The sequence below is a fragment of the Natator depressus genome, chromosome 1 (assembly GCF_965152275.1).
Source record: "Natator depressus isolate rNatDep1 chromosome 1, rNatDep2.hap1, whole genome shotgun sequence".
In the NCBI taxonomy this organism is placed as follows: domain Eukaryota; kingdom Metazoa; phylum Chordata; order Testudines; family Cheloniidae; genus Natator; species Natator depressus.
In genome coordinates this window covers 190,812,657-190,839,932 of record NC_134234.1, presented here as the reverse complement: position 1 = coordinate 190,839,932, position 27,276 = coordinate 190,812,657, and the positions used below count along the sequence as shown (strand labels likewise).

Sequence of the window (27,276 nt, the reverse complement as noted above, 5' to 3'; positions counted from 1 at the left end):
GCGGGGGGCAGGAGCAGGCGGACATCCTGATATCAGCACCTCTCTCCCCTCCTCCCCCAGCAAGCAGGAAGCTCCGAGGAGCAGCTCCAATTCAGAGGACAGGGTAGGAGCAGCACTGCAGTGGGGGAGGGCCACCTGAACTGCTGCTGGGAAGTTGCCCAGCCATATACCTTACAGGGGATTGAGGGGAGCTGATGGGGGTGGGGGTGTTCCGGCCCCTTTGGTTCTAATCCCCACAAGGAGGGGCTTCTCTTCCAGAGAATTCTGCCAGCATTGGACAAAGCAGGCAGCTGCCAAAAGACCTTATAAAGGAACACTGAGCAACTTTAAATGAGTTTATTCCCTAATAGATCAGGAACGAAACCACGTTAACTGGGACGACGTTAAGTGAGGAGTTCCTGTACTATTTATTTTATAACACACTCTGTTCATAATCTGCCAAATCTTCCACTGGTTCTGAGTGTGTATGCATAACTTAGGAAATTGTAGAGAGTATGAAGTGTAATGCTCTTCTTTATACTACTGAGTGGGAGAAGCCAGATACGAAAGGAGACCTGCCTCCAGTTAGGGAATCTCTCAGAACACTAAAGCATAGACACTGGGACAATGAATCCTCTTCCTCCTGTGTTTAACATGGGAGATAGTGCTCTGGGTTGGGAACCAGCAGATCATGCATTGTAGTCTAGACTCTTGCACTGATTGGCTTTAACAAAATTCTACACTTCACAGCTCACATTTAGCAAGGCTTCATTCCCCTACAGTAGACAGATACCATGCTCCCCTTTGTCATTTAATAAATGGGCTGAGGACCAGACAGAGGTGACCCAAACTTAGAAACGTTTGTAGCAGAGCTGGAACTAGAACAGGGGTGGGCAAACTTTTTGGCCCAAGGGCCACATCAGGGTGCGAAACTGTATGGAGGACTGGGTAGGGAAGGCTGTGGCCCCCAAACAGCCTGGCTCCATCCACCCCCTGACGGCCCCCCTCAGAACCTCCAAACCATCCACCCCCCCCCACACTCCTTGTCCCCTAACCGCCCCCTCCCAAAATCCCCTGCCCCTAACCACCGCCCCCCCCGGGATCCCACCCCCATCTAACCCCCCCGCTCCCTGTCCCGACTGCCCTGCCCCCTATCCCCACCCCCGCCCCCTGACAGGCTCCCCAGGTCTCTTACACCTATCCAACCCCCCCTTGCTCTCTATCTCCTGACTGCCCCCCCGACCCCTATCCACACCCCTGCCCCCTGACAGGCCCCCCAGGACCTCGCCCCCTATCCAACCTCCCCTGCTCCCTGTCCCCTGACTGCCCCGACCCCTATCCACAACCCCGCCCCCTGATAGGCCCCCCAGCCTCCCACACCCTATCCAACTCCCACTGTTCCCCACTCCTGACAGCCCCCCCCACAGAACCTCTACCCCATCCAACCACCCCCTGCTCCTTGACTGGCCCCCGGAACCCTCTACCCAACCCTCCCCACTGCTGCCCCCTTACCATGCCTCTCAGAGCGGCAGGAGCTCGCAGCCCCACTGCCGGGATGGAGCCAGCCACGCTGCCCGTGCGCAGCGTCACTACAGGAGAAGGGGGACAGAGGAGGAGGGGCCGGGGGCGAGCCTCCCCGGCCAGGAGCTCAAAGGCCAGGCAGGACGGTCCCGCAGGCCGTAGTTTGCCCACCTCTGAACTAGAATCTACATCTCTCATGTGGCTGACACAAACGTACCATCCAATAGTACTCCATGTGTTTGCTGTATTTCTGTAACTGTCCCAAAAAAAACTTTTATTACAAGCTAAATTAAAGGTTCAATCTGAAAAGTGTTTTCCATGTTTTAAAAAGTTTCCACTGGAATTAAATTACACATTAGCAAATGACTGAAATGCTCTGATATTAGTACAGTATAAATTATTGTAGAATGTTAGAAAAACATTAAAATAAATAATTCTCTCTCTCTCAGATCTCTTGCTGGGGACAGCAAGCTACAGGTAGTTTTGGAACATCTCACTGTAAACTATTCAGTGTTTTTTAAAGACTGGGATATATAAAAATGGCAGATATTCATCATAAACTGCTTATTCAATTCATTTATACCAAAACATACACATGCTCTTACACACCTTATTATCAGTTCTGATTGTAACTTTCAGTTGTGGAAGAACACGTTCCACTTCCAGGTTCCACTCTGCTGCATCTGTTGTGGACTCTAAAATCTCTTCTTGTTTTGTGGATTCATTCATATCCTAAACAAACATATCAATAGAAAACAATTGCTAGGTGATCAAGTTACAACGGCTTAAGACATTCAGAACAGGGAGAAATATTCATGGTTAGGAAAATTTACAACTATTTGATTTATATTATTTTATGATTTATTGTTGTTTCTTTGCACCTGTAAGTACTAGGATTTAAAACATCTTATCTGATTTTACTAAATATTAAAATGAATGAGTAAAGCATTACCAGTAAGATAACAGACATGAAACTATTTTAGACCCAATTAAAAAATAATACGTACATAGAAACAAGGTGCTATTTAAGTTCTTGGAAGCTGATTCTTCAAGATTTGTATAACTTTAAGAGATTCTGCAGTTTAGAAACCTGATGTATTTGTGTCTTTTAAAATAAGTTGGTCCTCTATAGTTAGTATGTTTTTGATATTTATATTATATTAAGATTTTCAGATGAAAATCAAGTGACAGCCTTTATTCATAATAAATTGTAAAACCGATGTAAATAAGTTATGGTTTAAGATGTTAAGATCTGCTATACTTTATCAGGGTGCTAATAGGTAATAACTTACTGATCTATAAGTTTGTGCCTTTAGAACATTCAGATCAATAAAGTTCTCTTCATTGTCTGTCTCTTCTTCCTTAAAAGAAACGTTGCAAAACATTTCATTAGTAAATACTGCATTATTTTCCTTCAGCTTTTCCTGAAGCAGAACAAAATATTTTTCAAGTTTTTGTAAAATATCATGTAGTTTTTGAAAGTACAGCATGTGTTTATCAAAATTCATATGATGCAGCATCTTTGGGTAGTATGTTTCTTTTATAGAAGTTAGATTTTAGCTGGGATTTTAAGGGGAAAATAAGGGAGCTGGGTGTCCAGTTCCCAAGACTCTTGAAAAACCACAGCCTTAATTCATTTGTCAAACGGAAGTTACATTCCATTCAGCTCAACAAGTGACACAATATCTTACATTAACATACACAAGGCAGATCTACTCCAAAGATCAGTTTAGTATTGGTGCAAATGACTAAATCTACACTTCACGCCAGTGCAAAATTTGATCCTTAGGCACAATCCTTTAAGCTCTGCCAGGCAGGGACTGTTTTTTGACATATATTTGTACAGCATATAACACAGTGAGGGTCTGGTCTGTGACTGAGCACTACCATAATATAAATAATAAAAAATAAATAATAATAGTTGTGAGAACCAAAGGCTAAACTGGGGTTTTAGAATCGACCAGCTAATATTCCCCAAGGAGTCTTCACCCTTGTTACTTATTAAAAGAAATATGATTCAGTACCAGTTTTATAAATTTTATTAAAACGATTACACTTAAAAGCAAGAAAGCATATCACTAAAACTAAACTATTAACACTACTAAACTGAATTAAAAGTTAAAGTATATTGGATTGGAATTAAATCATTACATTAATACAACAAATATTCCTTATAATTCCAAAGAGGAATCTAAGGAGGTGGTTTTCCATTGGTAAAAACCCCAACTAAGGAGTTTTACCATTGGCAATGAAATCAAAATTTAGAGCTGGCTGAATATTTTATAACTGAAACCAAATTATTGATTAAAGTCTTCTAAACCACAACCTCAAAGTCAAATATAAGATTCCTCCTTAGATTTCAACTGTGTGGTATTCCTCGCCACCAACATAGATCACACAACCTCAACAAAATACTCTAGTGAGTAGAAGTCTGACAATTCTTAACAGTTTACAGCTGACAGGTTAAGTTTCTTAGGATTCTCAGACACAGAACACACTTTTACTGAACACCTAGGAGGCTGAGTTTAGGATTTTTTAAAATCTGGGGAACTTTCTTTCTTGTGCCTTCCCTGTGTAGATTTTATGGATACTCATACACACATGCACCTATACAACCACACTTTCCCACCTTAAGATTAAAGAAGGTAAGGCTGGGATGTCTCCCAGCTAATAAAAACAAAAGGAAAAAAGAAAAAGAAAAAAAAGCCATACATAAGATAACGGGGGTTTGCAAACTCTTCAACTCTTGCAGTCCTCTAGACTCTTCTGCCATAGGAGCTGGGACTGCAGTCAAAGAGTCAGATGACGTTACTTACACAGTACTTCTCACTAGTTGGACCTTGTCCTCCGGGGGCAGGGAGACTGGCCAAAAGGCTTCCATAACACATTAGTCAATATCTTGACTTCCTCTCCCTAGACTGCCTGGCCTTACGTCTCAAGAACACAAGTCTTCCCTCAGGTGGTTCGCTGACCCAACAGGGGAGGCTTTTTTACTTTACCCTTAATTCTTTTGGCTTGTGAATTGCGCTTACTCAGCCTGGCCTCACCTCTCTCCAATGCCTTTTGACAAATCAGGTGCCAGGCTAACACATGTTTGAGTTAGGTCATGTTTAGCTAGCATCATATTTGGGAAAAGTACTGCTTAAGCCAGCAATTAAAAAAAATATTCAATGTTTGCATGCCACAGAGGCTGCATATCCATGACTCCGAGAAAATCAAAAACACAGAATGGAGGCCACTTTTGAAGATGCTGACATGATCTCATCCAGATGAAAAGATCCTGTGATGATGTCATACCACCAGTTTATGGAAAATTAGACTCAAGTCCTATAAAAATATCTGAGTGAAAAAGACCTTTAGCAACCAAACAGCCACTCAACATCCATCCATCAGCAGAAATTAAAAATACATTTGTACATCTTAAGTCCAGGTGTCACAATCTTTTGTTAACAATGCAGCCTTACAATAATCTTTATATTTAGGAACTAGGCGATAGGAATTTTCCATTTTAACAGAAAAAGAAACACCAAAGTAAATCAGCATAGAAACCATTTACAACAGAAATAATTTAAATGTACAAGGTCTACCTCTGTATGCACTGTTTTTCTTTTTGAGTACTACTAATTCTTCAAGTCTGTGGAAAGACTTCATTTGGAGTTGGATTGGACTCAGGTTGCAAATGCTTCATTCAAGAAATATATCTTGTTCCGCAACTCACGTTTAGGTTTCTAGACTATTTGTGTAAATAAGGGTTTTAGGATTGGGCCCTGCATTTGTGAAGTGGTGTGTGACTTTTTAGCAATAGGCCAGTTCCTGAAGTCCTTGCTCAAACAAAAACTCCAATTAACATCAATAAGAGTTTGCCTCAGTAGAAACAAAGCACCTCAGGATTCAGTCCCATAGTAAATAATGTATTTATTTCTATACCACCATAAATGTCTATGATGCTTTACAATACTTGTACATGCAGATAAAGACAGATGCTCTGCCAGGTTTACAGTCTAGAGCACTATGCTCTAAATTAAATTAAATTAAATTAAAATGAGAACAAGAGGAAGTAAAGAGGAGCTGACAACACAGGAAAGTCTAGGGAAAAAAAAGATGAGGGCGTGGACAATAACAAAACAATAAAATAAAGAACACTAGAACAAAAAGCTCACCGTTGAGAAGTATAACTGGAAAAAAATCATATGGACCTACCTCAATTTCTTCCTCCAGTTTATTAAGTGTCAATTCTGCATCATCTTCTGTTATTGCTTCTTCTTCTAGCTCCTCTGTTGGGTATGCTGGTCTGAAATAACATACATGTTCTCAGAACATTACAGCTTTCAAAACAAACAATAAATGTACTTCTCAAGAAGAATTAGAAACAAACAAAATTATTAGGAGACAGTTATGGATGCTGACTATGCCCAGGTATAATGAAGCACAGTGATGAGGAATTTACATAGACACAACACATTACAGACTTGACCTGAAAAATTTTGACGAGTCTAGCCTTAGAACTCAATACATGGATTCACTATTGTGCCAAACAGTACAGTTTCTCTCTTGTGAAGACACCTAGGGATTAGGTTCAGATTCATTTTCACTTGTGACTTAATCTTACAAGATTCAAGCATGAGTCTCTACAGATTAATTTTTGTCTTATTGACAATGTTTTAGCGATACATAATAGTAAATAGTATATGTTAGTCATTAAATTCATTTCCTCTGTACCATTTCAGAGCCAAACTAAGGATTTTTTTTTAAGTATTTTTAAACAAAATTTCACTTCTTGGAAATTTCTCTCTGCTCACCTTTCTCCCAAATTTTCCTTCTCATCACAATATGTACTGATCTTATTGTTTAATTGCATCTAGACACTAAAGTTTACTTTACTTATCATTGAAAGAGTCAGAAATTAGGTATTGAGAGGTTATAACAAGACATCGATCAATAGGTCACTACCCAAGTGTTTGACTAGCAAAAGATAATACTATAGAGGAAGATAAACGAGAGCATTTAAACTAACCCAGCTAATCTAATCTAGTTAAATGAAAGGAAAAAAAAAATTGTCCAAATTCAGCTCTGGTGTAACTCCACCAAATTGAGTGGTAGTGCATTTGGAATTCATTTGTCCTACTGTTACAAGCTTGACTGAACTAATCTTTTGAACCTGTGTAACTACAAATAAAGATTTAACACTTATTTGTTCTGGCTTCATTAATGTACACGAGGTCTGTCATCCTGTACAATTAGCATTTGTTCATTTGAAAACAAGTTATACAGGGGGATTCTTATAAGTACACTATACCTTTTCCAGCTAAAGTCAGTATGTTTCAAGGCTTCTTCAGCTAAACAATCAAGAACATAACATGCTTGCTCTCCATAACCTGCCTTTAACTTTGAAGGAGGAAAATCCACAGACCTCCCCTACAACAAACAAATACAAGATCACTGGCCAGCAATTACGAATGTTTTCTTTCAGACAGGTAACCAGATTTTCTTGACTATTACCAAAGTGTTCACAGCATATGGTGCTTCTACAAATTTCTACCCACTTTTATTTAACTATTTCTTTATTTAGGAAGTTTTAACAGATTTACAAATCCTTGCCATGTAAATATCAGAGACAAAACAATAATTATAATAAATGTGCTTTTGTTTAGAGAAACATTATTCTGGAATACAATCATCAGATCTTTCTATTTAACAGGGTATTACCACATTACAGAGTGAGCATATTAACAGTACTCCACACTGTTTCTAGTGATTTTATTAAATGATGTAAAATCTCTAATTACATATATTTCACAAATTAGGCATGTCTATTGAAAAAATTGGCCAGGTGTACTGTTTTTTTTTTTTTTTTGGCAGATGAACACACGGAGTATTGAATAAATCTAAATAGCTATGTATCCTCTGTTTTGATGGGTACATAATTCATACATTAATTTTTCCATATTTTTTGAACAATTCCTCTAGAGTTGGACGCACTATTTTTCTTTTTCCAATGAGAGGCTATCAACAGCTGAGCAGCTACTAGCACATGAGAAATTAATTCATTCCCTTTTGTGTGACCATTTCCACCAGAAAGCCGCAGGAGCGTTAAGTATCCAACAAGTTTTAATATTTGATTATGAATCACATCCCAATACTCTCTAATGGCTGGACATAAAATCTCTTTCACCACAATTTCTCCAATATAGATATAAAGATGGAATGGGGATAAATTTTTAACCTGACTGGCATGTGGTGCCATTCAAACAGTATCTTAAGAAACTTTCTTTTATGCAACAGAGCGAGAGTGACAGTCTTCTTTTCCAGCTCAAATCTCATTCCTCTGGGGTAATTTGTCTGTCCAGGTCCTTTCCCCAACAGATCATATATGGACATGTTTTTGTTAGGAAAGTTGTCTGCAAAGACTGATGTAAAATTACCGGTAGTTATTTTTATGTTTCCTAACTGGCCTGACTCCATCACTTCTATTCAAGTTAGCTTTCTGTATATGACAGTTTTTCTAGAAAGTTGGGACAAATAATGTCACACTTGAAAGTAATGGTACCATTGGAGAGTAGGATGGTTAAAGTTGGTTTCGATTTCTAAATAAGTTAGAAAAGTTTCTTTGCTGAATAGCTGGCCAACCATATGTAGTCAATGGCTTCCCCATTCTTTAAAACTCTCTGCAAATATCCAGATCTTGAACCACATTTAAATCACGGCGCTCTAGGTTGTTTGAGATTTGAATTCCCAGGTATTTTATAGAATTTGTTGTCCATTTGTACCCAAATATCTTCTGGAAGGACTTCAGAGTCTGGCAAATATATAGATAGCTAGCATTTCAGATGTGACAATTTCCTTTGAGTCCAGACACTTTCCTGAAGTCATGAATTTCTTTAAATATGAGTTTTAGGGAAATGTTTGGGTTAGATAAAAATAATTTCATATCATCAGCAAATAAAGCTATTTTCTGATGTGTTCCTTCAAATTCTATTCCTGTTATAGGAACAATAATCTATCTCCTGTTTAAACAGCTCTATGGCCAGCGCAAAAAGTAAAGAAGACAATGGACACCCCTGCCTAGGCTGTCTGTGTAATTCAAAGAGGGAAGATTTAGTCCTATTAACTTGCACAGTTCCTTTTGGGCCTGTGTAAATAGCATTTATCCATTTAAGGAACTGGAGGGCCAACTTCCATACAGGACATGGCTTAGAATAGAGTGTAACTATCCGTTTCTAAAGCTCGCTCTCTGTGTCAAGTGATAACAAAACAAATGGGGGATCTTGTTTTGATCTGGAATTACGGATTATTCCAAGGACTCACTGAATAGCATCTGAATTTGTTTATCTTTAATGAATCCAGTTTGATCTGGGTTTATATAAACTGAGAGCATGGACTGCAATCAGCTAGCTAATATTTTTGCTAAAATATTTACGTCATGATTCAGCAGTGATACGTGGGCCTCTAAGAGCTGCATAATGTAAGGCTGTTGCCAATTTTAGGGAGAACAATGATAGGAACTTCCACAACTTATGAAAGAAACTAACAGAATGGCACAGAAGGAACCCCTCAAGTGACCACACCTCCCCCCACATCCTTGGGGAAAAAATCTGCAGCCAAATGGGGAGGGAGAAATCAATAGCTAATGAGAGGTGGGAGTCCTGGGAGTATCTCTGAGAGGGTAACAACGATTGTGGAGAATCAAGAGCAGCAAGGCAGCTAAATGGGCAAGGAGGCAGGCAGGGGTAAATGAGAAACAGGCAAGGAACAAACAGAGCAGAAAATAGGGTATGGGAGGAGAAGCAGCAGGTTCTCACCAGCATACGGTCTGCTCATGTTCTTGTTTATAATTTTTCTGTTTATTACTGTCCTTTTTGTTTATGGAAGAACATCCTTACCATTCCAAGGAGATGCTCCATTATTAGACGTTTCCATAGGATGTCACTTTAAATATTTTAAAACAGAGTATTCATTATATAGTTTCTCTTTTTACAATAGGTTTTGAATAGCTATTGGTTGTGGAGTATTGTTTGGTTGTAACCCTCCTGTAGTTGCTGTCCATGGAATATCTATCCTCATCAGTTCTTTCTTTTAATTCAATTTTAATTCTTTTAATTTAATTCCAACTTTGTTGGAAAAACATTTCCCTATAGTTCCTGTTAACAGAGCAGTTTGTGTCAGACTTTTATTCCTTAATAGAAAAATAAAGAACTCCAAAGTATGAGCCTAATTCTGAATCACTAACATCAATGGGAATTTTACCATTGATTTCAACAGGAATAGGAACATTAACATTTGTACAACATTTTTTAAGAGAAAAATCTTCAGTGTGTATATAACAGTGTATTTCCCAGGCATCTTTTGTAGCAATGGAAAAAGTAAGTCTGATTTAACACATTTTACAGAATGCTAAACTCAACTATTTTTGCGGAACACTGGTTCCTCTTCTACTGAGGTGGAGGCCATCCAAACTTCAGCCCTCTCTCCCCTTAGAAGATTGGCTAATCTCCTGAGGGACAAACTGTCTAGCAGGGGGGCGTTAAACTAAAAACAAAAGGGGAAGGTTAAAAAGAAGGATGATATAAACACTCACTTAACACAAAAAGAGAGATTGAGAACAAAGTTTTTCAAGGAAGCAAAGAACATGAAGAGAAGAAATTCCTGAATTGCCTATACACCAATGCTAAGAGCCTAGGTAACAAATAAGAGCAATTGGAATCACTCATTTAATTATCATAAATTTATTCTAGCTGGTATTACTGAAACCTGGTGCAGTGATTCACATGACTGCAATGCTAAAATCAATGGTTATTGTGATGCTTGCAGACCAGGTGCCAGCTTGTGCCATGGCCCCAGGCCTCCCTGAACAGTTACAGATGCATAGCTGGAAACCAGTCTTGCTTACCTGTGTGTTGGCATTACTAAAATAGATATTAGATGTTAAATTGCTATGGATGTGTTTAGACTTTAGACTTTATAAGTGATTATATATATATGATTCCTACCAGCATTTCATAATCTTTATGGCCCATGGTATAAAGTTATCTTGAGTATTTGCACTGTAAACCTCTGTAATTGTGTAACTCACCAAACAGGAAAAGGAGCACTGATTAAAATAAAGTGCTCATCCATTGCCCATTGAAGGCACATGACATATCATGTAGCATCAAAGGACAGAGACTTTGTTGATTGCATTCCATACTCCCTCCAGGAAGGAGAGACCTACACATGAACTCATCTCATCAGGTTGGATAAAAGTCCCTGACAAGGAGAAACTGATTCTCTCTTTGCTGTTTGAGCTCTCACAGGGGTTGAGCTAAGAAACAAAAAGCAGAGACCCCCACAGGGTCATTCTGGGTTAGCCCTAAAAACATTCAGTGGATAGATTACTGCATCTCTGTCACCTTTTGGAACCATAGACTGTGACTCATTTGTGCTTATAAGTTGCCTGCTTTAAGCTGTAAATAACTCTCTCTCTTTTTCCTACTTAATAAATCCTTAATTAGTTTACTACAGAAATGGCTACCAGTGTTGTCTTTGGTGTGAGATCTAAGGTACAAATTGATCTGAGGTAAGCGATCGGTCTCTTGGGACTGGGGAGCAACCTGAATATTTTGTGAGTTTTGGTTTAAGTGACCATTTATCATTAAGTCCAGTTCGCCTGGATGGCAAGATAGACTAGAGTGCTCAAGGGGCTGTCTGTGACTCCATGATAAGACTGTTACAGTGATCCAGGAGTTCACATTTGTTACTGGGTTGGTGAAACCTAATTACAGCGCACACCATCAGTTTGCTGTGTCTGTCCGGCTTTGACAGTCTGCTCTGAGGACTGCAATCACGGCTGTGAACCACTCCATACAGCATGACATATATAAAAGGGGAGGGAGAGAGGCATTCTAGGTAAAAAATGGCATTACCTGTTTCCCAGTCACTGATAACTTGGAAGAAAACGACAGTGAATGCAGATAAAACATGAGATGGGGTATTAGTTGGTGTCCGCTAGAGAACACCAAATCACACAAAGGAACAGAATGACCAGCTTCTTACGTGCCTAACTATAATGTCTTGGGGAAAAAACCCTATGTGATCATGGGAACTTCAATTAGAGTGACATATACTGTCCTGGTAATAGAATATCCTTGGAATTTCTGATTCAGAAAGTGTTGCATCCAACATGCAACCAAAGACAAACACTGGTAGCCAATTCTATAGTAAACTAATTAAGGGTTTATTAAGTAGGAAAAAGAGAGAGAGTTATTTACAGGTTAAAGCAGACAACATATAAGCACAAATGAGTAGTGGACCTTGTCTTGACAGATAAAGAGGAACTGATCATAGAACTAAAAAATTAGTGGTAACTTAGGTACCAACTAACTTAATGTATCTTTTTGATGAGATTACAAGTTTGATGGATAAAGGTCATAGCACTGATAATATACTTAGGCTGATGACCGCTCTGCCTCTTTGGCGACAGTGACCTTAATAATTTGTGTGTGTTTACAGTGAGGGACTGGAAACTGCAGGGAAATGTTTCTGGGGAACAGAGAAACTGGGGTGCACTGATCGTTACCTGCAAGGCAAGGTTTGGACTGGCAGAGTCTCGCGGAGTTTGCTGGCAAGGCAGATAGACTGGAGTGTCAAAAGGGAGCTGAGACACAGTTTAGCAACAGCACAGCTCTCAGTTGCTGTGGCAGAGGAGTAACACAGGATATGTTTACACTGCAATAAAACACTCCCGGCTGGCCCACGTCAGCTGACTCTGGCTTGAGGGCCTTGGGCTGTGGGGCTATAAAACTGCAGTGTAGACATTCAAGCTCCAGCTTGAACAGTTGCTTACAGTTCTGGGTATCCTGAGGAGAGCAACATATGTATAATAAGACCTAGTGTCTGGAAGCTGAAGCTAGACAAATTCAGACTGGAAAAAAAGGAATTAATTTTTAACAGTGAGGGCAATTAACCATTGGAACAATTTACCAAGAGTCATGGTGAATTCTCCATCACTGGCAATTGTTAAACCAAGATTGAAGGTTTTTCTAAAAGTTATGATCTAGGAATTATTTTGGGGAAGTTCTATGGCCAGTGTTATACAGGCAATCAGACTCACTAGATGATCGTAACAGTCTCTTCTGGCCTTGGAATCTATGAACTACTCAGAGCTGCGTGTGTGTGATAATAGCAATCAAGGTTAAGAGAAAGCTTACTGTAGAATGAAGCCATTTTTGCAGTTCACTCCAGGGAATTAGCGGCCCCAGACTTTATAAGCTTCATGTTAAGTTTCATGGTATGAAACTTACAACTAACAACAGTCTGTCAAGTCTTCAGAATTGTAAGCATAGAGATTGAAGAAGCAATTACTACCATTTCTAAAGTTTATAAGCACATCTAACACACCTTTGAAAACACAAAAATATTTTCAACACTTACAAATGATCGCAACTCTGAGAGTATGTTTGATATTGTTGCGTTGGGGTCATCATATTCTTGTGGCTGTTCGAAGGGATGTCCTGCTTTAGTAATCAGCCAAGCAGCAAGAGTGCAAAACATGTAGAACTGCTCGCCGGGATTAATGGGCAATGCAAAGTAGTGCCTGTTTAAAAAGGGAAAAAAGTTAAATATGGGATTCTCTGAACCTGAGAAGCCTCAGATATAGGGCAACACAGCATTAGAAAGCAGTTTCCTTCACAAGTTAGTTTGTGATAAGCTACTCACTTTTAGTAGCTTCCACCATAAATAAGGTCACAAAATGAGACCACCCAAGCCACTAGTATCTATCATGTATGTGACACACATAGAAAGACTAATTTCTATAAGACTACAGGCTTTACATGCAGTTCACATCTCCAGCCTTTAATGAATGAGCAACCAACAAGTATGTCTTAATGAGCAAATAATTTGAGAGTGTTTTTGGAGTCCCCTGTGGAACCAAACAGACCTTGGTCCTCCCTCTCCACCTGGCTCATGCAGTTTCAATTACTCTGAATTGAGCTAGCCTCTTGCTTTTTATAAAACCCCAAATAACTCTTCTACAGCGCTCTCAGACCCTTAAAATACAGTGGGCTCAATTCTCTTCCCCCTTCCCACTGACTTCCATGAATTCAGAATCTGGCCCTATTATTCCAAAGAATCACCATCAAGTGATTACCTTGCAAGGGTCTATGCAAAATGTTCCTTCCAACAAATTGTACACAGAATAACATTAATTTGACTGATGGTAGATTTCTAATGTTTCACTAAAGGAAAAAAATGCAGTGTGAAAATAATTAGTTTCAATTCCCATGAGTGGCCAAATGAAAAAAATTGGTAATAAATCTATAGAAAAACAATAAGCAAAATAAATAAATAATCAATATCAAAGGGCTGTTAACCCTAATTTAAAAAAAAAAAAAAGTCAGGAAAGAATTAATTCCAAATTTAAATATAAACCCATCTAGGAAAATACTAAAACAAATGGCTAATTTTCAAAACTTACATTCCTTAAAAAGACTTCCTTACATTTATCAGGAAAGCTCATTAAATGAAATATTAGACATTTGGAAGAACTGTTCGTAGAGGGGCCAAGGAAGAAGCCCAAAGAGGAAGAGGCAAATCAGAAGGACCCAGTGCCTGGCAAGTGGAAGTCACATTCTTTGTTATTATTAAATGGGAGGCATTTTGGGCTATGATCCATTTAACTGTTATTTCGGAAGATATTACATGCAGGAGGTTTATTTAGCTTCTGTTGAGAAGAGAAGCAATGCCATTTCTGTGGCGCCATTTCCCTGCTCCCCAACACCACATGGGATCCAAGATAGATTCCCAGAGAGGAAAAACAACTGAGATGCAACTAGCTTTGTTTAGATTAGTATTTACTAAAGCATGCTTATTTTACAAGATGCTTATTGTTACAAAAAGGGATCTGGGTAGCAGGCACAAGTGCATATTTCAGGAAGCTACCGGTCTGTTTGTAACGGTCATGCTGGAGCGCTGTTTCGAGTTTCACTGCTGTTGGCATTGCTGTAGTGTCCTAGGCTGCTTTCATTACAAGTCCCAATGGCAACAAAGCTCCCTGAGGATGGCTATATTTTCTTAGGCCCCTGTTTAGTCGCAGTATGCTGTCTGCGGTGCGAGAGGGAGGCTGTCAATTCTACAGCTATATAGCACGCACACCCTAGCTCAGCATATTATTGATTTTTTGCCCAACTTTTCATCCACGCCAGGCTGGTGAAGCTTGAAAACCAGGTGGTAGAAACTCCAAATGATCAGCCAGATTCTGGAGCAGGGCATACTTGTAGTGCCCACCTCTGTAATTCACTAGCCGTCTCCATTCATTGTTACGCTGTTCAGTCACCAGCCTCTTAAAAAAAAAAAAAAAAAAAAAAATCTATCTATGCAAAGGAGGTTTTTCAATGTTACTATAGTATGCTTTGTTCTTAAACTCTTTTGGTTCTAACATAGGACAAGTCCAAGTTTTAGAAAAAGGTTTTATTAGAGAATCTGAATCCATATGAAACGATCTCCATATTAAAGCTCTACCGCCTACAAAAAATATAACTGGGAAACATTCTTAGGGCTTCCAATTTTAGGTTTTAACTAGGGCTGCCAAGCGATTAAAAATTTAATCGCGATTAATTGCACGATTAAACGATAATAAAACATTTAAATATTTTTGAATGTTTTCTACATTTTTTAATATATTGATTTCAATTTCAACACAGAATACAAAGTGTACAGTGCTCACTTTATATTTATTTTTGATTACAAATATTTGCACTGTAAAAAACAAAATAGTATTTTTCAGGTCACCTAAGTACAGTAGTGCCATCTCTGTATCATGGAAGTTGAACTTAAAACTGTAGAATTATGTACAAAAAATAACTGCATTCAAAAATAAAAGAATGTAAAACTGTAGAGCCTATGAGTCCACTCAGTCTTGTTCAGCCCATCACTCAGACAAACAAGTTTTTTTACATTTGCAAGAGATAATGTTGCCTGCTTCTTGTTCACAATGTCACTGAAAGTGACAACAGGTGTTCGTATTGCACGGTTGCAGCCGACGTTGCAAGGTATTTACATGCCAGATGTGCTAAAGATTCATATGTCCCTTCATGCTTCGTCCACCATTCCAGAGGACATGCATCCATGCTGATGACAGGTTCTGTTCGATAACGATCCAAAGCAATGCAGACCGATGCATGTTCATTTTCATCATCTGAGTCAGATGCTACCAGCAGAAGGTTGATTTTCTTTTTTGGTGGTTCGGGTTCTGTAGTTTCTGCACTGGAGTGTTGCTCTTTTAAGACTTCTGAAAGCATGCTCCACACTTCATCCCTCTCAGATTTTGGAAGGCATTTCAGATTCTTAAACCTTGGGTTGAGTGATGTAGCTATTTCACATTGGTACCTGCTTTGTGTTTTGTCAAATCTGCAGTGAAAGAGTTCTTAAAATTAAAATGTGCTGAGTCATCTGAGACTACTATAACATTAAATATATTGCAGAAATTGGGTAAAACAGAGCCGGAGACATACAATTCTCCCCCAAGGAGTTCGGTCACAAATTCAATTAACACATTTTTTTTTTTAACTGGTGTCATCAGCATGGAAGCATGTCCTCTGGAATGGCAACCGAAGCATGAAGGGGCATACGAATGTTTAGCATATCTGGCACGTACATACCTTGCAATGCATGGGACTTTTGTAGCCAGCATTGATTTGTTTTTGAGTGCAGTTATATAACACACACACAAATCTACATTTGTATGTTGCACTTTCACGATAAAGAGATTGCACTACAGTACTTGTATGAGGTAAACTGAAAAAATACTATGTCTTTTATCATTTTTATAGTGCAAATATTTGTAATAAAAAATAATCATAAAAAGTGAACAGTGTATACTTTGTATTCTGCGTTGTAATTGAAATCTGTATATTTGAAAATGTAGAAAAACATCCAAAATATTTAATAAATTTCAATTGGTATTTTACAGATTAACAGTGCGATTAAAATAGCGATTAATTATAATTAATTTTTTTAATCACAATAATTTGAGTTAATCGTGTGAGTTAACTGCGATTAATCGACAGCACTGGTTTCAACTGTTTAGACGCCCTCCAATACCCCCCCCCCAAATAAATGCATTGTTTATTCAACCACCACCACAAAACCACCAGAAATGGTTACTCAATTCATGCTGACTTCACCCCTTTCCCAGGGCAGTATGTTTATACAAGCAACCGAAACCTCAGTATACTGCCAAGCCCACATAAAACATAGCAGTGGCACATACATTCCAAGGCTCATAACAGTTTACAAGCATCACACACCCCCATTTACATCACCATGTGTACCTAGGATGAGGTTACACAAGGCATATCTGATATCCTTTGCCTGTCTGGATCCAGCCCCACTAAAGACAGGTGCACTTTCTGGTTGCTGTATTGGGCCTGCAAACCAGCAACATTTACAGTCCACTCCAAGCAAAAATGCTCTCCTCGTGCCTCATAGGTGTTATGCAGTGTGCAGCATGCCACAATGATATTGGCAACACTGGGAAGGCAGCACAGTCTTTCCCTGAGTCTGCCAAATGTGCACTCCATCCTCATCCTACAATCACTAAGCCTGAAACTGAACCTTCTTTTGCCAGGGCTTCTGAAGTCAGGGTATGGTTTAATGAGCCATGTCAGAAAAGGGTAAGAAGGATCCCCTAAAATTAGTGGGCACAGAGACCCTGTCACTTGGAGGGACTAGTGCATGCTTGTCCAAAAAGGCACCAAAGTCACAAAACTGCATTAAAAATAATAAGATTTAAAACCAAAACAAAACAAAAACAGAGTTCTTTTTATTTACCTTCTGTGTTTTGAATGTTTGCAATGTATTAGGATCACATTTTCATACTTTATGCCTGAACAATAAGGGCTAGATTATTTTTATATAAAAAGAAATGAAGAATCTCATATTCCCGTGACTCCAAAGCTAGGGCTTTAAGGAACACACCAATTTTCATGGGACTTCTGACAAAAATCACGAGACCTGACAACACTGCAATCTGCCAATGTACAACAAGTTGTAGGATTGAGACCTTAGATTGTAAACTCTTCAGGGCAGGAACTGGCACATCCTCTTAGATGCAAGTACTTCACACAACAGTATGGGTCCCTGATCCCATTGGGAGCCTTTGGGCACTAATACGGTATAAGTAATAATTTCACTAGTTCTCCAGTCTCTGTAGTTATTCAAGGCAGATGAAACCTGAATATCTCATAATACTTATTTTTAAAAACAGACACAAACTTCAAAAAAAAGAAAAAGAAAAAAAAACAAGACTTTTGGGAAGTTAATAAACTTGACAAGAGTTAGAGCTTGTCTACACTTAGGCTATGTCTACACTAGCACTTTTGTTGGTAAAATTTTTGTCGGTCAGGGGTGCAAAAAAAAAAAAACACCCCCCGACTGCCAAAAGCGCCAGTGTGGACAGAGCTGAGTCGGCAGGAGACACATAGCTACTGCCACTTGATGGGGGTGGTTTAATTATGTCCGCGGGAGAGCTCTCTCCTGCTGGCATAGGGCGGCTACACAGGAGACCTTACAGCAGCACAGCTGCAGCAGTTCAGTTGTTGTGTCATAAGGTCCCTAGTGTAGACATAGTTTTATAGTGCTGCAGCTGCAGTACTGTAAGGCTTAGTGAAAATGCTACCTATGACAAGGGGAAAGCATAGCTAGATTGGTATAACTATGTTGCTCAGGGGGTGGATTTTCCACACTGCTGAGTGATGTAGTTCTACCAACTTAAGTTTGTAGCGTAGACCAGGGCATAAGTAGGCAGCTTGCGTACTGCAACCAGTGCCAATCCTGCTAACGAATATCTTGCCCTTTCCTTGTGCGCCCCATTCTGTCCGAGCCCGTTCTTTCCCACCTCATGCTTAGATTGTCAGCTCTTTGGAAAAGGGACCATCTTTCTTTTCCTGGGCTGTACAGGGCCTGGCACAACAGGGTCCTGGTCCACGACAAAACCCACTCCCGTCCAAGAAGCGAGCAGCAAACCACTCCTACTCTCCCCGGGGGGTGTGTGTGTGTGTGTGGTGCGGGGGGGGGGGGAGTTGCTGCCAAGAGGCCCACATACATCCCCATGCCCCACGCACCCAGACTGCGGTGGGGTCAGACCCAGCGGCCCCCGTGCCCAGCACAGAGAAGAGGGTGAGAGAAACCAGGCCCGCCCCCGACGCTGGCAGAGCATAGCCCGTCCCAGTGCTGAGCTGTGGCTGCCGGGGGTGGGCACCGCCTCTTCAATCCCAGCAGGCCCCGCTCCCGGGGACACCGTCCCCTGCCCCTCCCCCGCGTGTGGGTGGGGCGGGAGGAGAATGGGCCCGAGTCCCGGGGCGGCAGCGGGGGTCAGGGGTCACCGGCCGGGTCAGGGGTCACCTGGACAGGGGCCGCAAATGGTGGCGCCGCAGCGCCGCCTCCTCCTCGTAGTTCAGCAGCTTCAGCTTCTCCAGCAGATCCTCCATCATCGCAAACATGTGATAGGCCGCGCCCGGGCCCCGCTCCGCCGCCACCGCCGCCTCCAGCTCCTCCCCGCCGCGGCGGGCGCCCCCGGCGGCCTCCTCCGCCATCAGCAGCCCCCCACCGCAGCGTCAGACCCGCAGCCCAGCCGCGTCACCGGGGAAACAAACACCACCCCCTGACCAATCACCTCTTCGCCACGCCTCTCCCAGCGGCTGCCGCTACTCTGAGCTACCAATCATTTCCCCGCTGTGGCTCAGGCCGCGCCATTGAATACTTTCCACCAATCATCTTCCCAGACTCTGGCACAGGCCCGCCCCCCCCGCTCACTCATCCAATCACCTCTCAGAGCCCCGCCCCCTCATCCTGTGATGAAACGGGCTTCAGTCTCGGCTACGCATTTTGCGTCCGTCACTTCCGCTCGAAGACTGTAGAGCAAAACCCTAGAGACTGGGTCGCATGGATACGTTGCAGAGCAGTCACTGCCCTGTCTTCCGGTGGGGGGAGGGCAGGCTTCGCTTCATCTCCCCCGCCCACTGATTGGCTGAGCGCAAAAAGGGGCGGGAGGAGCCGTAGGAGCGCACAAGGGGGCGGGGCTGAGTGCCAGAGCCGAGAGGTGATTGGAGGAACGGCCAGAAGGCCGCCCCCGCCCCTACTCCTTCTTCGCAGTCTGAGCGGTGGGCGGGTGACGTCTCACCCTCAGCCCGGAGGGGGGGGCGCTGCCAGCGCCACGGGCCCGCACGGTGGGGAGCAGGCGGGGGACCCGCAGCAGCCGCCCCGCCCGCCCACGGAGCGAGCGGGCGGGAAGCGACCCCCACACGCTGTCTCTGCTGCGCACGCTCCGGGGAGGGGGCGGCGGACGCCTCGGGGGCGCTGCCCCTTGGCTGCGAGGCGGAGCGGAACGTGGCTGAGCTGAAGCCCCCGGCGTGGCCTGGTGGCGCGACTGGCTGCGGCTGGGCGGGGTGGGGGTCCGCTCGCGCCCTTGCTGTCTCTGTGGAAAGAACGGGAGTACTTGTGGCACCTTAGAGATTAACCAATTTATTTGAGCATCAGCTTTCGTGAGCTACAGCTCACTTCATCGGATGCATAAAGTGGAAAGTACAGTGAGGAGGTTTTATATGCACACAGACCATGAAAAAAATACACATTGTAAGGAGCGTGATCACATAAGATGAGCTGTTACCAGCAGGAGAGTGGGGTGGGGGGAGAGAAAACCTTTTGAAGTGATGATCAAGGTGGGCCATTTCCAGCACATTTCCAGGAGTTAACAAGAACCTCTGAGAAACAGTGGGGGGTTGGGGGGGGGGAATAAACAAGGGGAAATAGTTTTACTTAGTATAATGACTCAACCACTCCCAGTCTCTATTCAAGCCTAAGTTAATTGTATCAATGTGCAAATTAATTCCAATTCAGCAGTCTCTCGTTGGAGTCCATTTTTTCGAAGTTTTTTTGTTGGAAGGGTAGTCACTTTGAGATCAGAAATCGAGTGACCAGAGAGATTGAAGTGTTCTCCGACTGGTTATGTTATAATTCTTGACATCTGATTTGTGTGCTGGTATTTGTTTCAGGTTGGGGGGCTGTCTGTAGGCAAGGACTGGCCCGTCTCCCAAGATTTGTGAGAGCGATGGGTCGTCCTTCAGGATATGGTGTAGATGCTTGATAATGCGTTGAAGAGGTTTTAGTTGGGGGCTGAAGGTGATGGCTACTGGTGTTCTGTTATTTTCTTTGTTGGGCCTGTCCCGTAGTAGGTGACTTCTGGGAACTCTTCTGGCTCTATCGATCTGTTTCTTCACTTCCGCAGGTGGGTATTGTAAGTTGTAAGAATGCTTGATAGAGATCTTGTAGGTGTTTGTCTCTGTCTGAGGGGTTGGAGCAAATGCAGTTGTATCGCAGAGCTTGGCTGTAGATGATGGATCGTGTGGTGTGGTCTGTCTCTCTGTGGTGCATGGAGTTAGTTTCCCAGACCTGAACCAGAGCTGTGGGTAAGCTGGAAAGCTTTGGCTCTCTCACCAGCAGAAGTGGGTCCAATAAAAGAGGTTACCTCACCCCCCCCCCCCCCCCGTGTCTCTGGGGTCTGGCAGGGTTTCGGTGTTGAGAGTTGGTAGAGTTTTAAGAACAAGGATGTGTGAAGGCTCCACCCCTGTGTTTTTGGGAGGGTAAGTCTAGGGGTTTGGGAAGTGGGATGGTTTCCACTTGCTCCTGAGGATAAATTTGGCCTTAGCATGTCCGTTTCCCATTGTCAGTGTCAGCTTGGTAGCACCTCGCTTTTAGAGGATGAAATTCATCTGCTGCTCCATGAAAGGCACAAACCCAGCTGCATACAAATACCTACTGGGAACAGATTTCTCCTGTCCCCAAAATCTTTCAGCTGCAGTAAATGAGTTTGGAAATTTAAGGTTTCAGAGTAGCAGCCATGTTAGTCTGTATCCACAAAAAGAACAGGAGTACTTGTAAAAAGAAAAGGAGTATTTCTGGCACCTTAGAGACTAACCAATTTATTTGAGCATAAGCTCTCGTGAGCTACAGCTCACTTCATCGGATGCATACTGTGGAAAATACAGAAGATGTTTGTATACACACAAATCATGAAAAAATGGGTGTTTTATCACTACAAAAGATTTTCTCTCCCCCCACCCCACTCTCCTGCTGGTAATAGCTTATGTAAAGTGATCACTCTCCTTACAATGTGTATGATAATCAAGGTGGGCCATTTCCAGCACTTGTGGCACCTTAGAGATTAATGCATTTATTTGAGCATAAGCTTTTGTGAGCTACAGCCCACTTCATTGGATGCATAGAATGGAACATATAGTAAGAAGATAAATAGATACGTACGTACATACATAGAACATGAAAAAGTGGAGTAAGAGGCTAATTAATTAAGATGAGCTATTATCAGCAGGAGAAAAAAAAACTTTTGTAGTGATAATCAGGATGGCCCATTTAGACAGTTGACAAGAAGGTGTGACGATACTTAACATAGGGAAATAGATTCAGTGTGTGTAATGATCCAGCCACTCCCAGTCTCTACTCAAACCCAAGTTAATGGTATCTAGTTCGCATATTGTAAGAACAACAAACTTTCCATCCTCAAGTCTTAATGGCATGGTTCAATAGACTTTTGACCTCTAAGGAATGTTGCTTACCCCACCCACCTCTTTTTATAGAGAGACATAGTTCAGTTTTGAACAGCTGACTTTGTGCTTCAAGGGGCAGCACTGATTTCGTTTACTGTGAGTACCATTTTTGTAATTTAGACCAAATGCTTAACAAAAATAAAAATACAAATATGATTAACTGCTGTTAAAGATGAGGAAATGTGAGTTGTGTTATTTTAAGAATGGATTTGTTTGGTCAGTAATTTAACTATGTTTGACTTCTTAAAGTACTTTCAAAACTAAAATGCCATAGTTATTGTCATATTTATTCCTTTAATACATTTGTTTATGGGTTTCTTACTACTTAGTCTGTTGCCTGAACTCAGGCTCACAATTCTTTGTCTAAATTTCAACATTGAATCTGATTTTTTATTTACTACCATCAAGTTTGACTTGCTAACAACTTTTCAAAGCTAATGTGAATTCAAATATCAGTCAGTCATTAAGAATATATGCAGTGTAGTTGTAACTCTGTCGGTCCTATTCTTAATACACAGTCTTAATGGAGAGACAAAGTGGATGAGGTAATATCTTTTATGGGACCAGCTTCTGTTGTGTTTTTGTTTTCATTTCAGGTGGCTAAATTTAGGAACTTCCATTGTTCTATACAGTGTAGTTGTAGTGGTGTCTGCTGCAGGATATTAGAGGGACAAGGTGGCTGAGGTCCAAAAAAAATATGACCTCACCCTCTTTGTCTCTCCATTAAGAATATACTCACAAAATGTTTAGAACCTCTAACAATTTGAATAATATTACACTAGGTCAAACATGGCTTTGTTCTATAGATCCGTCTCAGCCAGTATACCCACTGATTTTTATCAAGCCTATCTTTTATTTGGGCTAAATGGCAGGAGCAGTTAAATGCCCCTTTGTGTAGTGATAGCTGAAGCAAGAGGAAGCCAGCACACAAGGCAAGGTGCCACAGGGCAAGCCCAATCAGAAGCTAAGCCATGTAAGTAGAAGGGTTTACCTGGGGACTAACTGGAAAAGCAGAGACTGGGGGATTGATTGGTTTCATTTCTGTTGTGTGTTTGAGAGAGTGAGTGAGGCAGGAAGCTAAGAGACAGAGCTTCTTTTGAGCACAGAACTCACTAGAGAGGCAGGCTCAGATTTCTGAGTACGGAAAACGCCTCTTGTTTAACTGGCACAGTTCAAGGCATCGGCACCTGTACTCCCTCTCTGTGGTCCAGCAACTGCACCTGCTCGAGGCTTCTGGCTTCCCAGCTGTTGCCGCTGTTTGGTGGAGATAGGAGTCTGTTTTTCTGACTGTGGTATTTCCATGCTGAACAGTTTCCTGACTATACTGCAACCTCCCCAGCATCAGCCAGACTACCTAAGAAGGCTTACTTCATTTCTCTCCTTATAGATGTATACTGTGTAATTGCCACTGTTAACTTACCACACAGCTCTTTATAGCAAGCACATTTATTCTTAAGGTGAAAGCATTATAGAAAACATTAAAAACAACAAAAGAACAATAGCATGCTAATATACTTATCAGAGATCACCCCATCACTCCCAAAAGGGCTCTGGTTGGTGATTAGTCCTTCAAACCCCACATAGGGATCTCTCCTGTGGTCACAAAATCATCACAACTTCAGCTCAGAATCAGCACATTCACTCTTTTGGGGCCAAAGCCATTCCAACCGTTTCCTAAGGAATAGGGCCCTCTATGAGTGGGAGATCCTGCCTGTTTGCTGGATCAGGTAGAAGGCCTTGAGTCAGTTTAAACTGAGGCTATTTATCCCAAAATCCTTTGTCTATTCGTCCCTGGAGAATCCAGTGTCAACTAGTATATGCAAGCCTCTCTCTAGGTGGCGGCAGCCAATCATCATGGCAAATTCCAAAGGAACGTAGCCTCCTTTCACACTGAAAGCCAGCCAGGTTGGTCTCTAGCTCGGTCTTTAAGACAGTCTGACTGGATGTTCAGTCTGTCTGTCGTTGGTGATCTTACTCTGCCACCAAAGCTTTTGCTGACCACCTGATTACTGACCATTCCTTAGTAAATGCACTCTGTAATTTGTTGGTCTTCCATCCTAATAATATATCCATACCAAGAAAGCCACTGAAATTGAACTAATGCTGATGGAGGAAGTTGTTGGGTTCAGCTCCCAATACCCTCATTGCTGAGGTAATCCTGCCACTTAATATGGAGCAGCTGGTGAAGACAAGGAGAATCAAAAATGTCAGTCTGCTACTCTTCATCTTTCCTCACTGCCCACAATAAAGTTGGTATAACCATGGTTCTGTAGAACCACAGCTTTATAGTAATGTTGGTGGCCCAACGCCTCCCGTGATGCCGCTGAAGGACCTGACACACAGCAGCAACCATGTAAGAGCACCCCCATCTTTTCAGCATCCTCCAGCACTGTCTGTTGCTTCCCAAGTACGGTATTTGACAGTCACTAGCTGCTCGATATCATGTCTGCACAGGTTAATACTGCACTGGTGGTAATCTGGAGCTGGAGGCTACTTGATGGTAATAACCAGTGACTTAGTTGTATCTGGATTAATAACCAGACCAACGTGTGCTGCATATTGCCTGACCAGACTGGCCATCAGCTGCAGCAATTCACCAAATTGAGCCAACACAAAATAAAAATGGAAAGAGAATGGTGAGGGGAAGAAGGTGCCCCTGACACAAGGGGATGGGAGGGGAGGCCACACAGACACTCTGCCATGGTGTGGAAGGTGGAAAAGAGGGAGCATAGAGAACCCCTGAAATAGAGGGAAAGTGGGCATGCATTTCAGTGTTCATTGTTATCAATTCTACTCCATATCATCTGAATTATGGATATGAGTTCCAGGTTGTAAGGTCTAGCTGACATTTAAGTTTTGCTGCTATGCTGGCAAAACCCTCCTAAGTGTAGATGCAGTTTATACCTCCAAAAAAAGTGCTTTTGTTTGTATAGTTTATGCTACTTTGGAGAGCAAGATAAAATATAGTGGCAAAAGCCCTTTTATGCCAGGGTAACTGCTTCTACTAGGGCTTTTGCTGGTTTAGAAATGTAAAACACACGCACAAAAAAATCACACTCTTAACCAACATTGCTATACTGGCAACATTTTCTAGCACAGACCTGGCTTCATTCTAGGATGACCAGATGTCCCATTTTTATATGGACAGTCCCAATATTCAGTGCCTATTACTCCCCACCCCCTGTCTTGATTGTTTACACTTGCTATCTGGTCACCATACCTCTTTCTGACTTTTAAGCCACTTCTGCCTTTTTATTAAAGAAAAAAATTGCAGTGTTGGCATATAATTCTTTATGAAAAAACTCAGTTCCCAGTTAAGTAAAGTGCCCCCCAAGAAGAACGGCACCAGAAGAAATAGCACAAAGAACATATTACAGGATCCCATAAGACTTCTCAACTTTTGGCTACTTCTGCTGAGTTGCTACATACTTGCTGGTTTCTGATAATTTCTGAAGTAACCCCTATAAGGATCCACCAGTGTAAACTGAAATTATTGAGTTCTGGAACACACAGCAGCATCACGTTGCCCCCTTTCAATGCTGGTTTCTGAAATAAAGAGACAGCACACAAGATAAGGGGCTTCTAACATGTAAAATGGGCCCTGGATTTCAAAATTGAAGGTGGAAAACATCTAGGGTTTGGCCTCCTTGAGCTAATGCAGGTATTTAACAGTTTATAGACTGTAGTCATGTATTCATTTTTGTGCAACAAAAGTCATCTGGACTAATATGGTGCTTTGGCTACCTGCTGCTTTCCAAGTTCGCTTTACTTCCTTATTGGTAGAAGCATTAAGAGCTTTAATTCTTGTAAGCACTTACACATACTTTAAATCAGCTGTTGCCAGGTTACAATCATAAAGAGAGAGTAAATGATCATCTGAAATGCTGTATGCTAAGGAATAAATAAATCCTTGTTCTGAAACCAGACAAGTTTTATAGATTTTATTTTATAGTTTTATAAATCTGCTTTTATTTGTAAAAAATAGAGTTATTCCACTAGGAGTGTCACAGATAAACTATCTGTTCAATCTTGTATTCAGTGGTGCTGCTTGTAGTACCTTTCCCAGACCTGAAGAAGAGCTCTGTGTGGGTCAAAAGCTTGTCTCTATCACCAACAGACGATCCAATAAAATATATTACCTCATTCACTTTCTCCCTTTAATATCCAGGGACCGATCCAGTGGTGGATCCTTATACAGCGACACTGCATGAGCAACAAAACGGCAGATGAAATTAAACAGTGATAAATGCAAGTAATGCATCTTGGAAAACAACTACACATATATAATGAGGAGTTTTAAATTAGCTGTTACTACTCAAGAAAGAGATATTGGGATCTTTGTGAATAGTTTTCTGAAAATTTCAGCTCAATGCACAGCAGCAGTCAAAAAGGCTAATGGTATGTTAGGAACTATTAGGAAAGGGATAGAAAATATCACCATGTCACTAATCCAGTCAGTTCAGTTCCCTAGGCTACATGGCCACAATTTCAAACCAGCCTTCTAAGATCCAGTTTAGCTGTGAGTGCCATAGTTTTGATAAGGGGTGGGTTATTGTGTTTTAATAGCTCTATAAAGAGTCCTACTGGCTTGAAGCTAGGTTATTTTCAGGTGTTTACCGTAGGCAGCCAGTGAGCCGGCTGCCGGGGAGAGGCTAGTCCCCAGCGTCTCCCCTCTGCCCTCCCTCCCCCGCAGTAGCCCAGAGCACTCCCACTGTGGTCCCTGGCCCCAGCGTTGGGTGGCCGGGCGGTGCAGCGGCAGCACGTCAGCCCCAGTGCACCAGGTGGGGCAGTCCGAGGGCCAGGTGGGCAGCGTGGCCCCAGCACCAGCTACCCTGAGTCCCCTTGGCAGCAGGGCCGGCCCACGACATTTTGGCACCTGAGACGGGGCACTCAAATGATGCCCCCATGCTCCCTCGCTTGGGCCAAAGCTGTCTTCTTCCTGTTCTACTCCTCTCATGGTACTGCTCTGCTACCTACCCCAATAAAGGAGAACTTAAAATGCCTTGTTCAAAAATTTTAAGTAACACTTAACTTTAAAATGCCTGAACAGCAAATGTAACTTTTCTTGCCTGCATAGTAAACACTGGCATTTTTATCTGTTTGAATGATCAAAGTGGTGCTTTCCATGCCTTTTTGGTTGCAAAGATTTGAACTGCTTCCTGAAGGTCCAGTCTGGGCCACC

At 41.9% G+C, this 27,276-nt stretch overlaps 2 protein-coding genes across 7 annotated transcripts in view; one reads left to right on the top strand and one right to left on the bottom strand.

The window, feature by feature from the left end:
* IFT57 (intraflagellar transport 57) overlaps positions 1-19,337 on the bottom strand; it is a 32,717-nt gene extending 13,380 nt beyond the window's left edge. Inside the window, exons 1-6 of one of the 3 annotated variants that reach the window (XM_074972877.1) lie at positions 19,300-19,337; positions 12,907-13,069; positions 6,797-6,915; positions 5,701-5,791; positions 2,793-2,861; positions 2,110-2,232 (exon numbers count right to left, since the gene is read on the bottom strand). In XM_074972877.1, the coding sequence (XP_074828978.1) occupies positions 2,110-2,232; positions 2,793-2,861; positions 5,701-5,791; positions 6,797-6,915; positions 12,907-13,069; positions 19,300-19,322 (588 nt within the window). In that variant the 5' untranslated portion in view covers positions 19,323-19,337. Of the gene's footprint in view, positions 1-2,109; positions 2,233-2,792; positions 2,862-5,700; positions 5,792-6,796; positions 6,916-12,906; positions 13,070-14,760; positions 14,802-18,876; positions 19,068-19,299 lie in introns of those variants that run through there. The other 2 variants (XM_074972861.1, XM_074972868.1) reach the window with 2 other exon arrangements.
* Positions 19,338-19,788: 451 nt separating this feature from the next.
* Positions 19,789-27,276, top strand: part of HHLA2 (HHLA2 member of B7 family) — a 35,956-nt gene continuing 28,468 nt past the window's right edge. The window contains exons 1-2 of one of the 4 annotated variants that reach the window (XM_074972826.1): positions 19,789-20,106; positions 20,703-20,758. The gene's annotated coding sequence lies outside the window, so the exon portion shown is untranslated. Of the gene's footprint in view, positions 20,107-20,336; positions 20,759-22,124; positions 22,191-27,276 lie in introns of those variants that run through there. The other 3 variants (XM_074972807.1, XM_074972817.1, XM_074972833.1) reach the window with 3 other exon arrangements.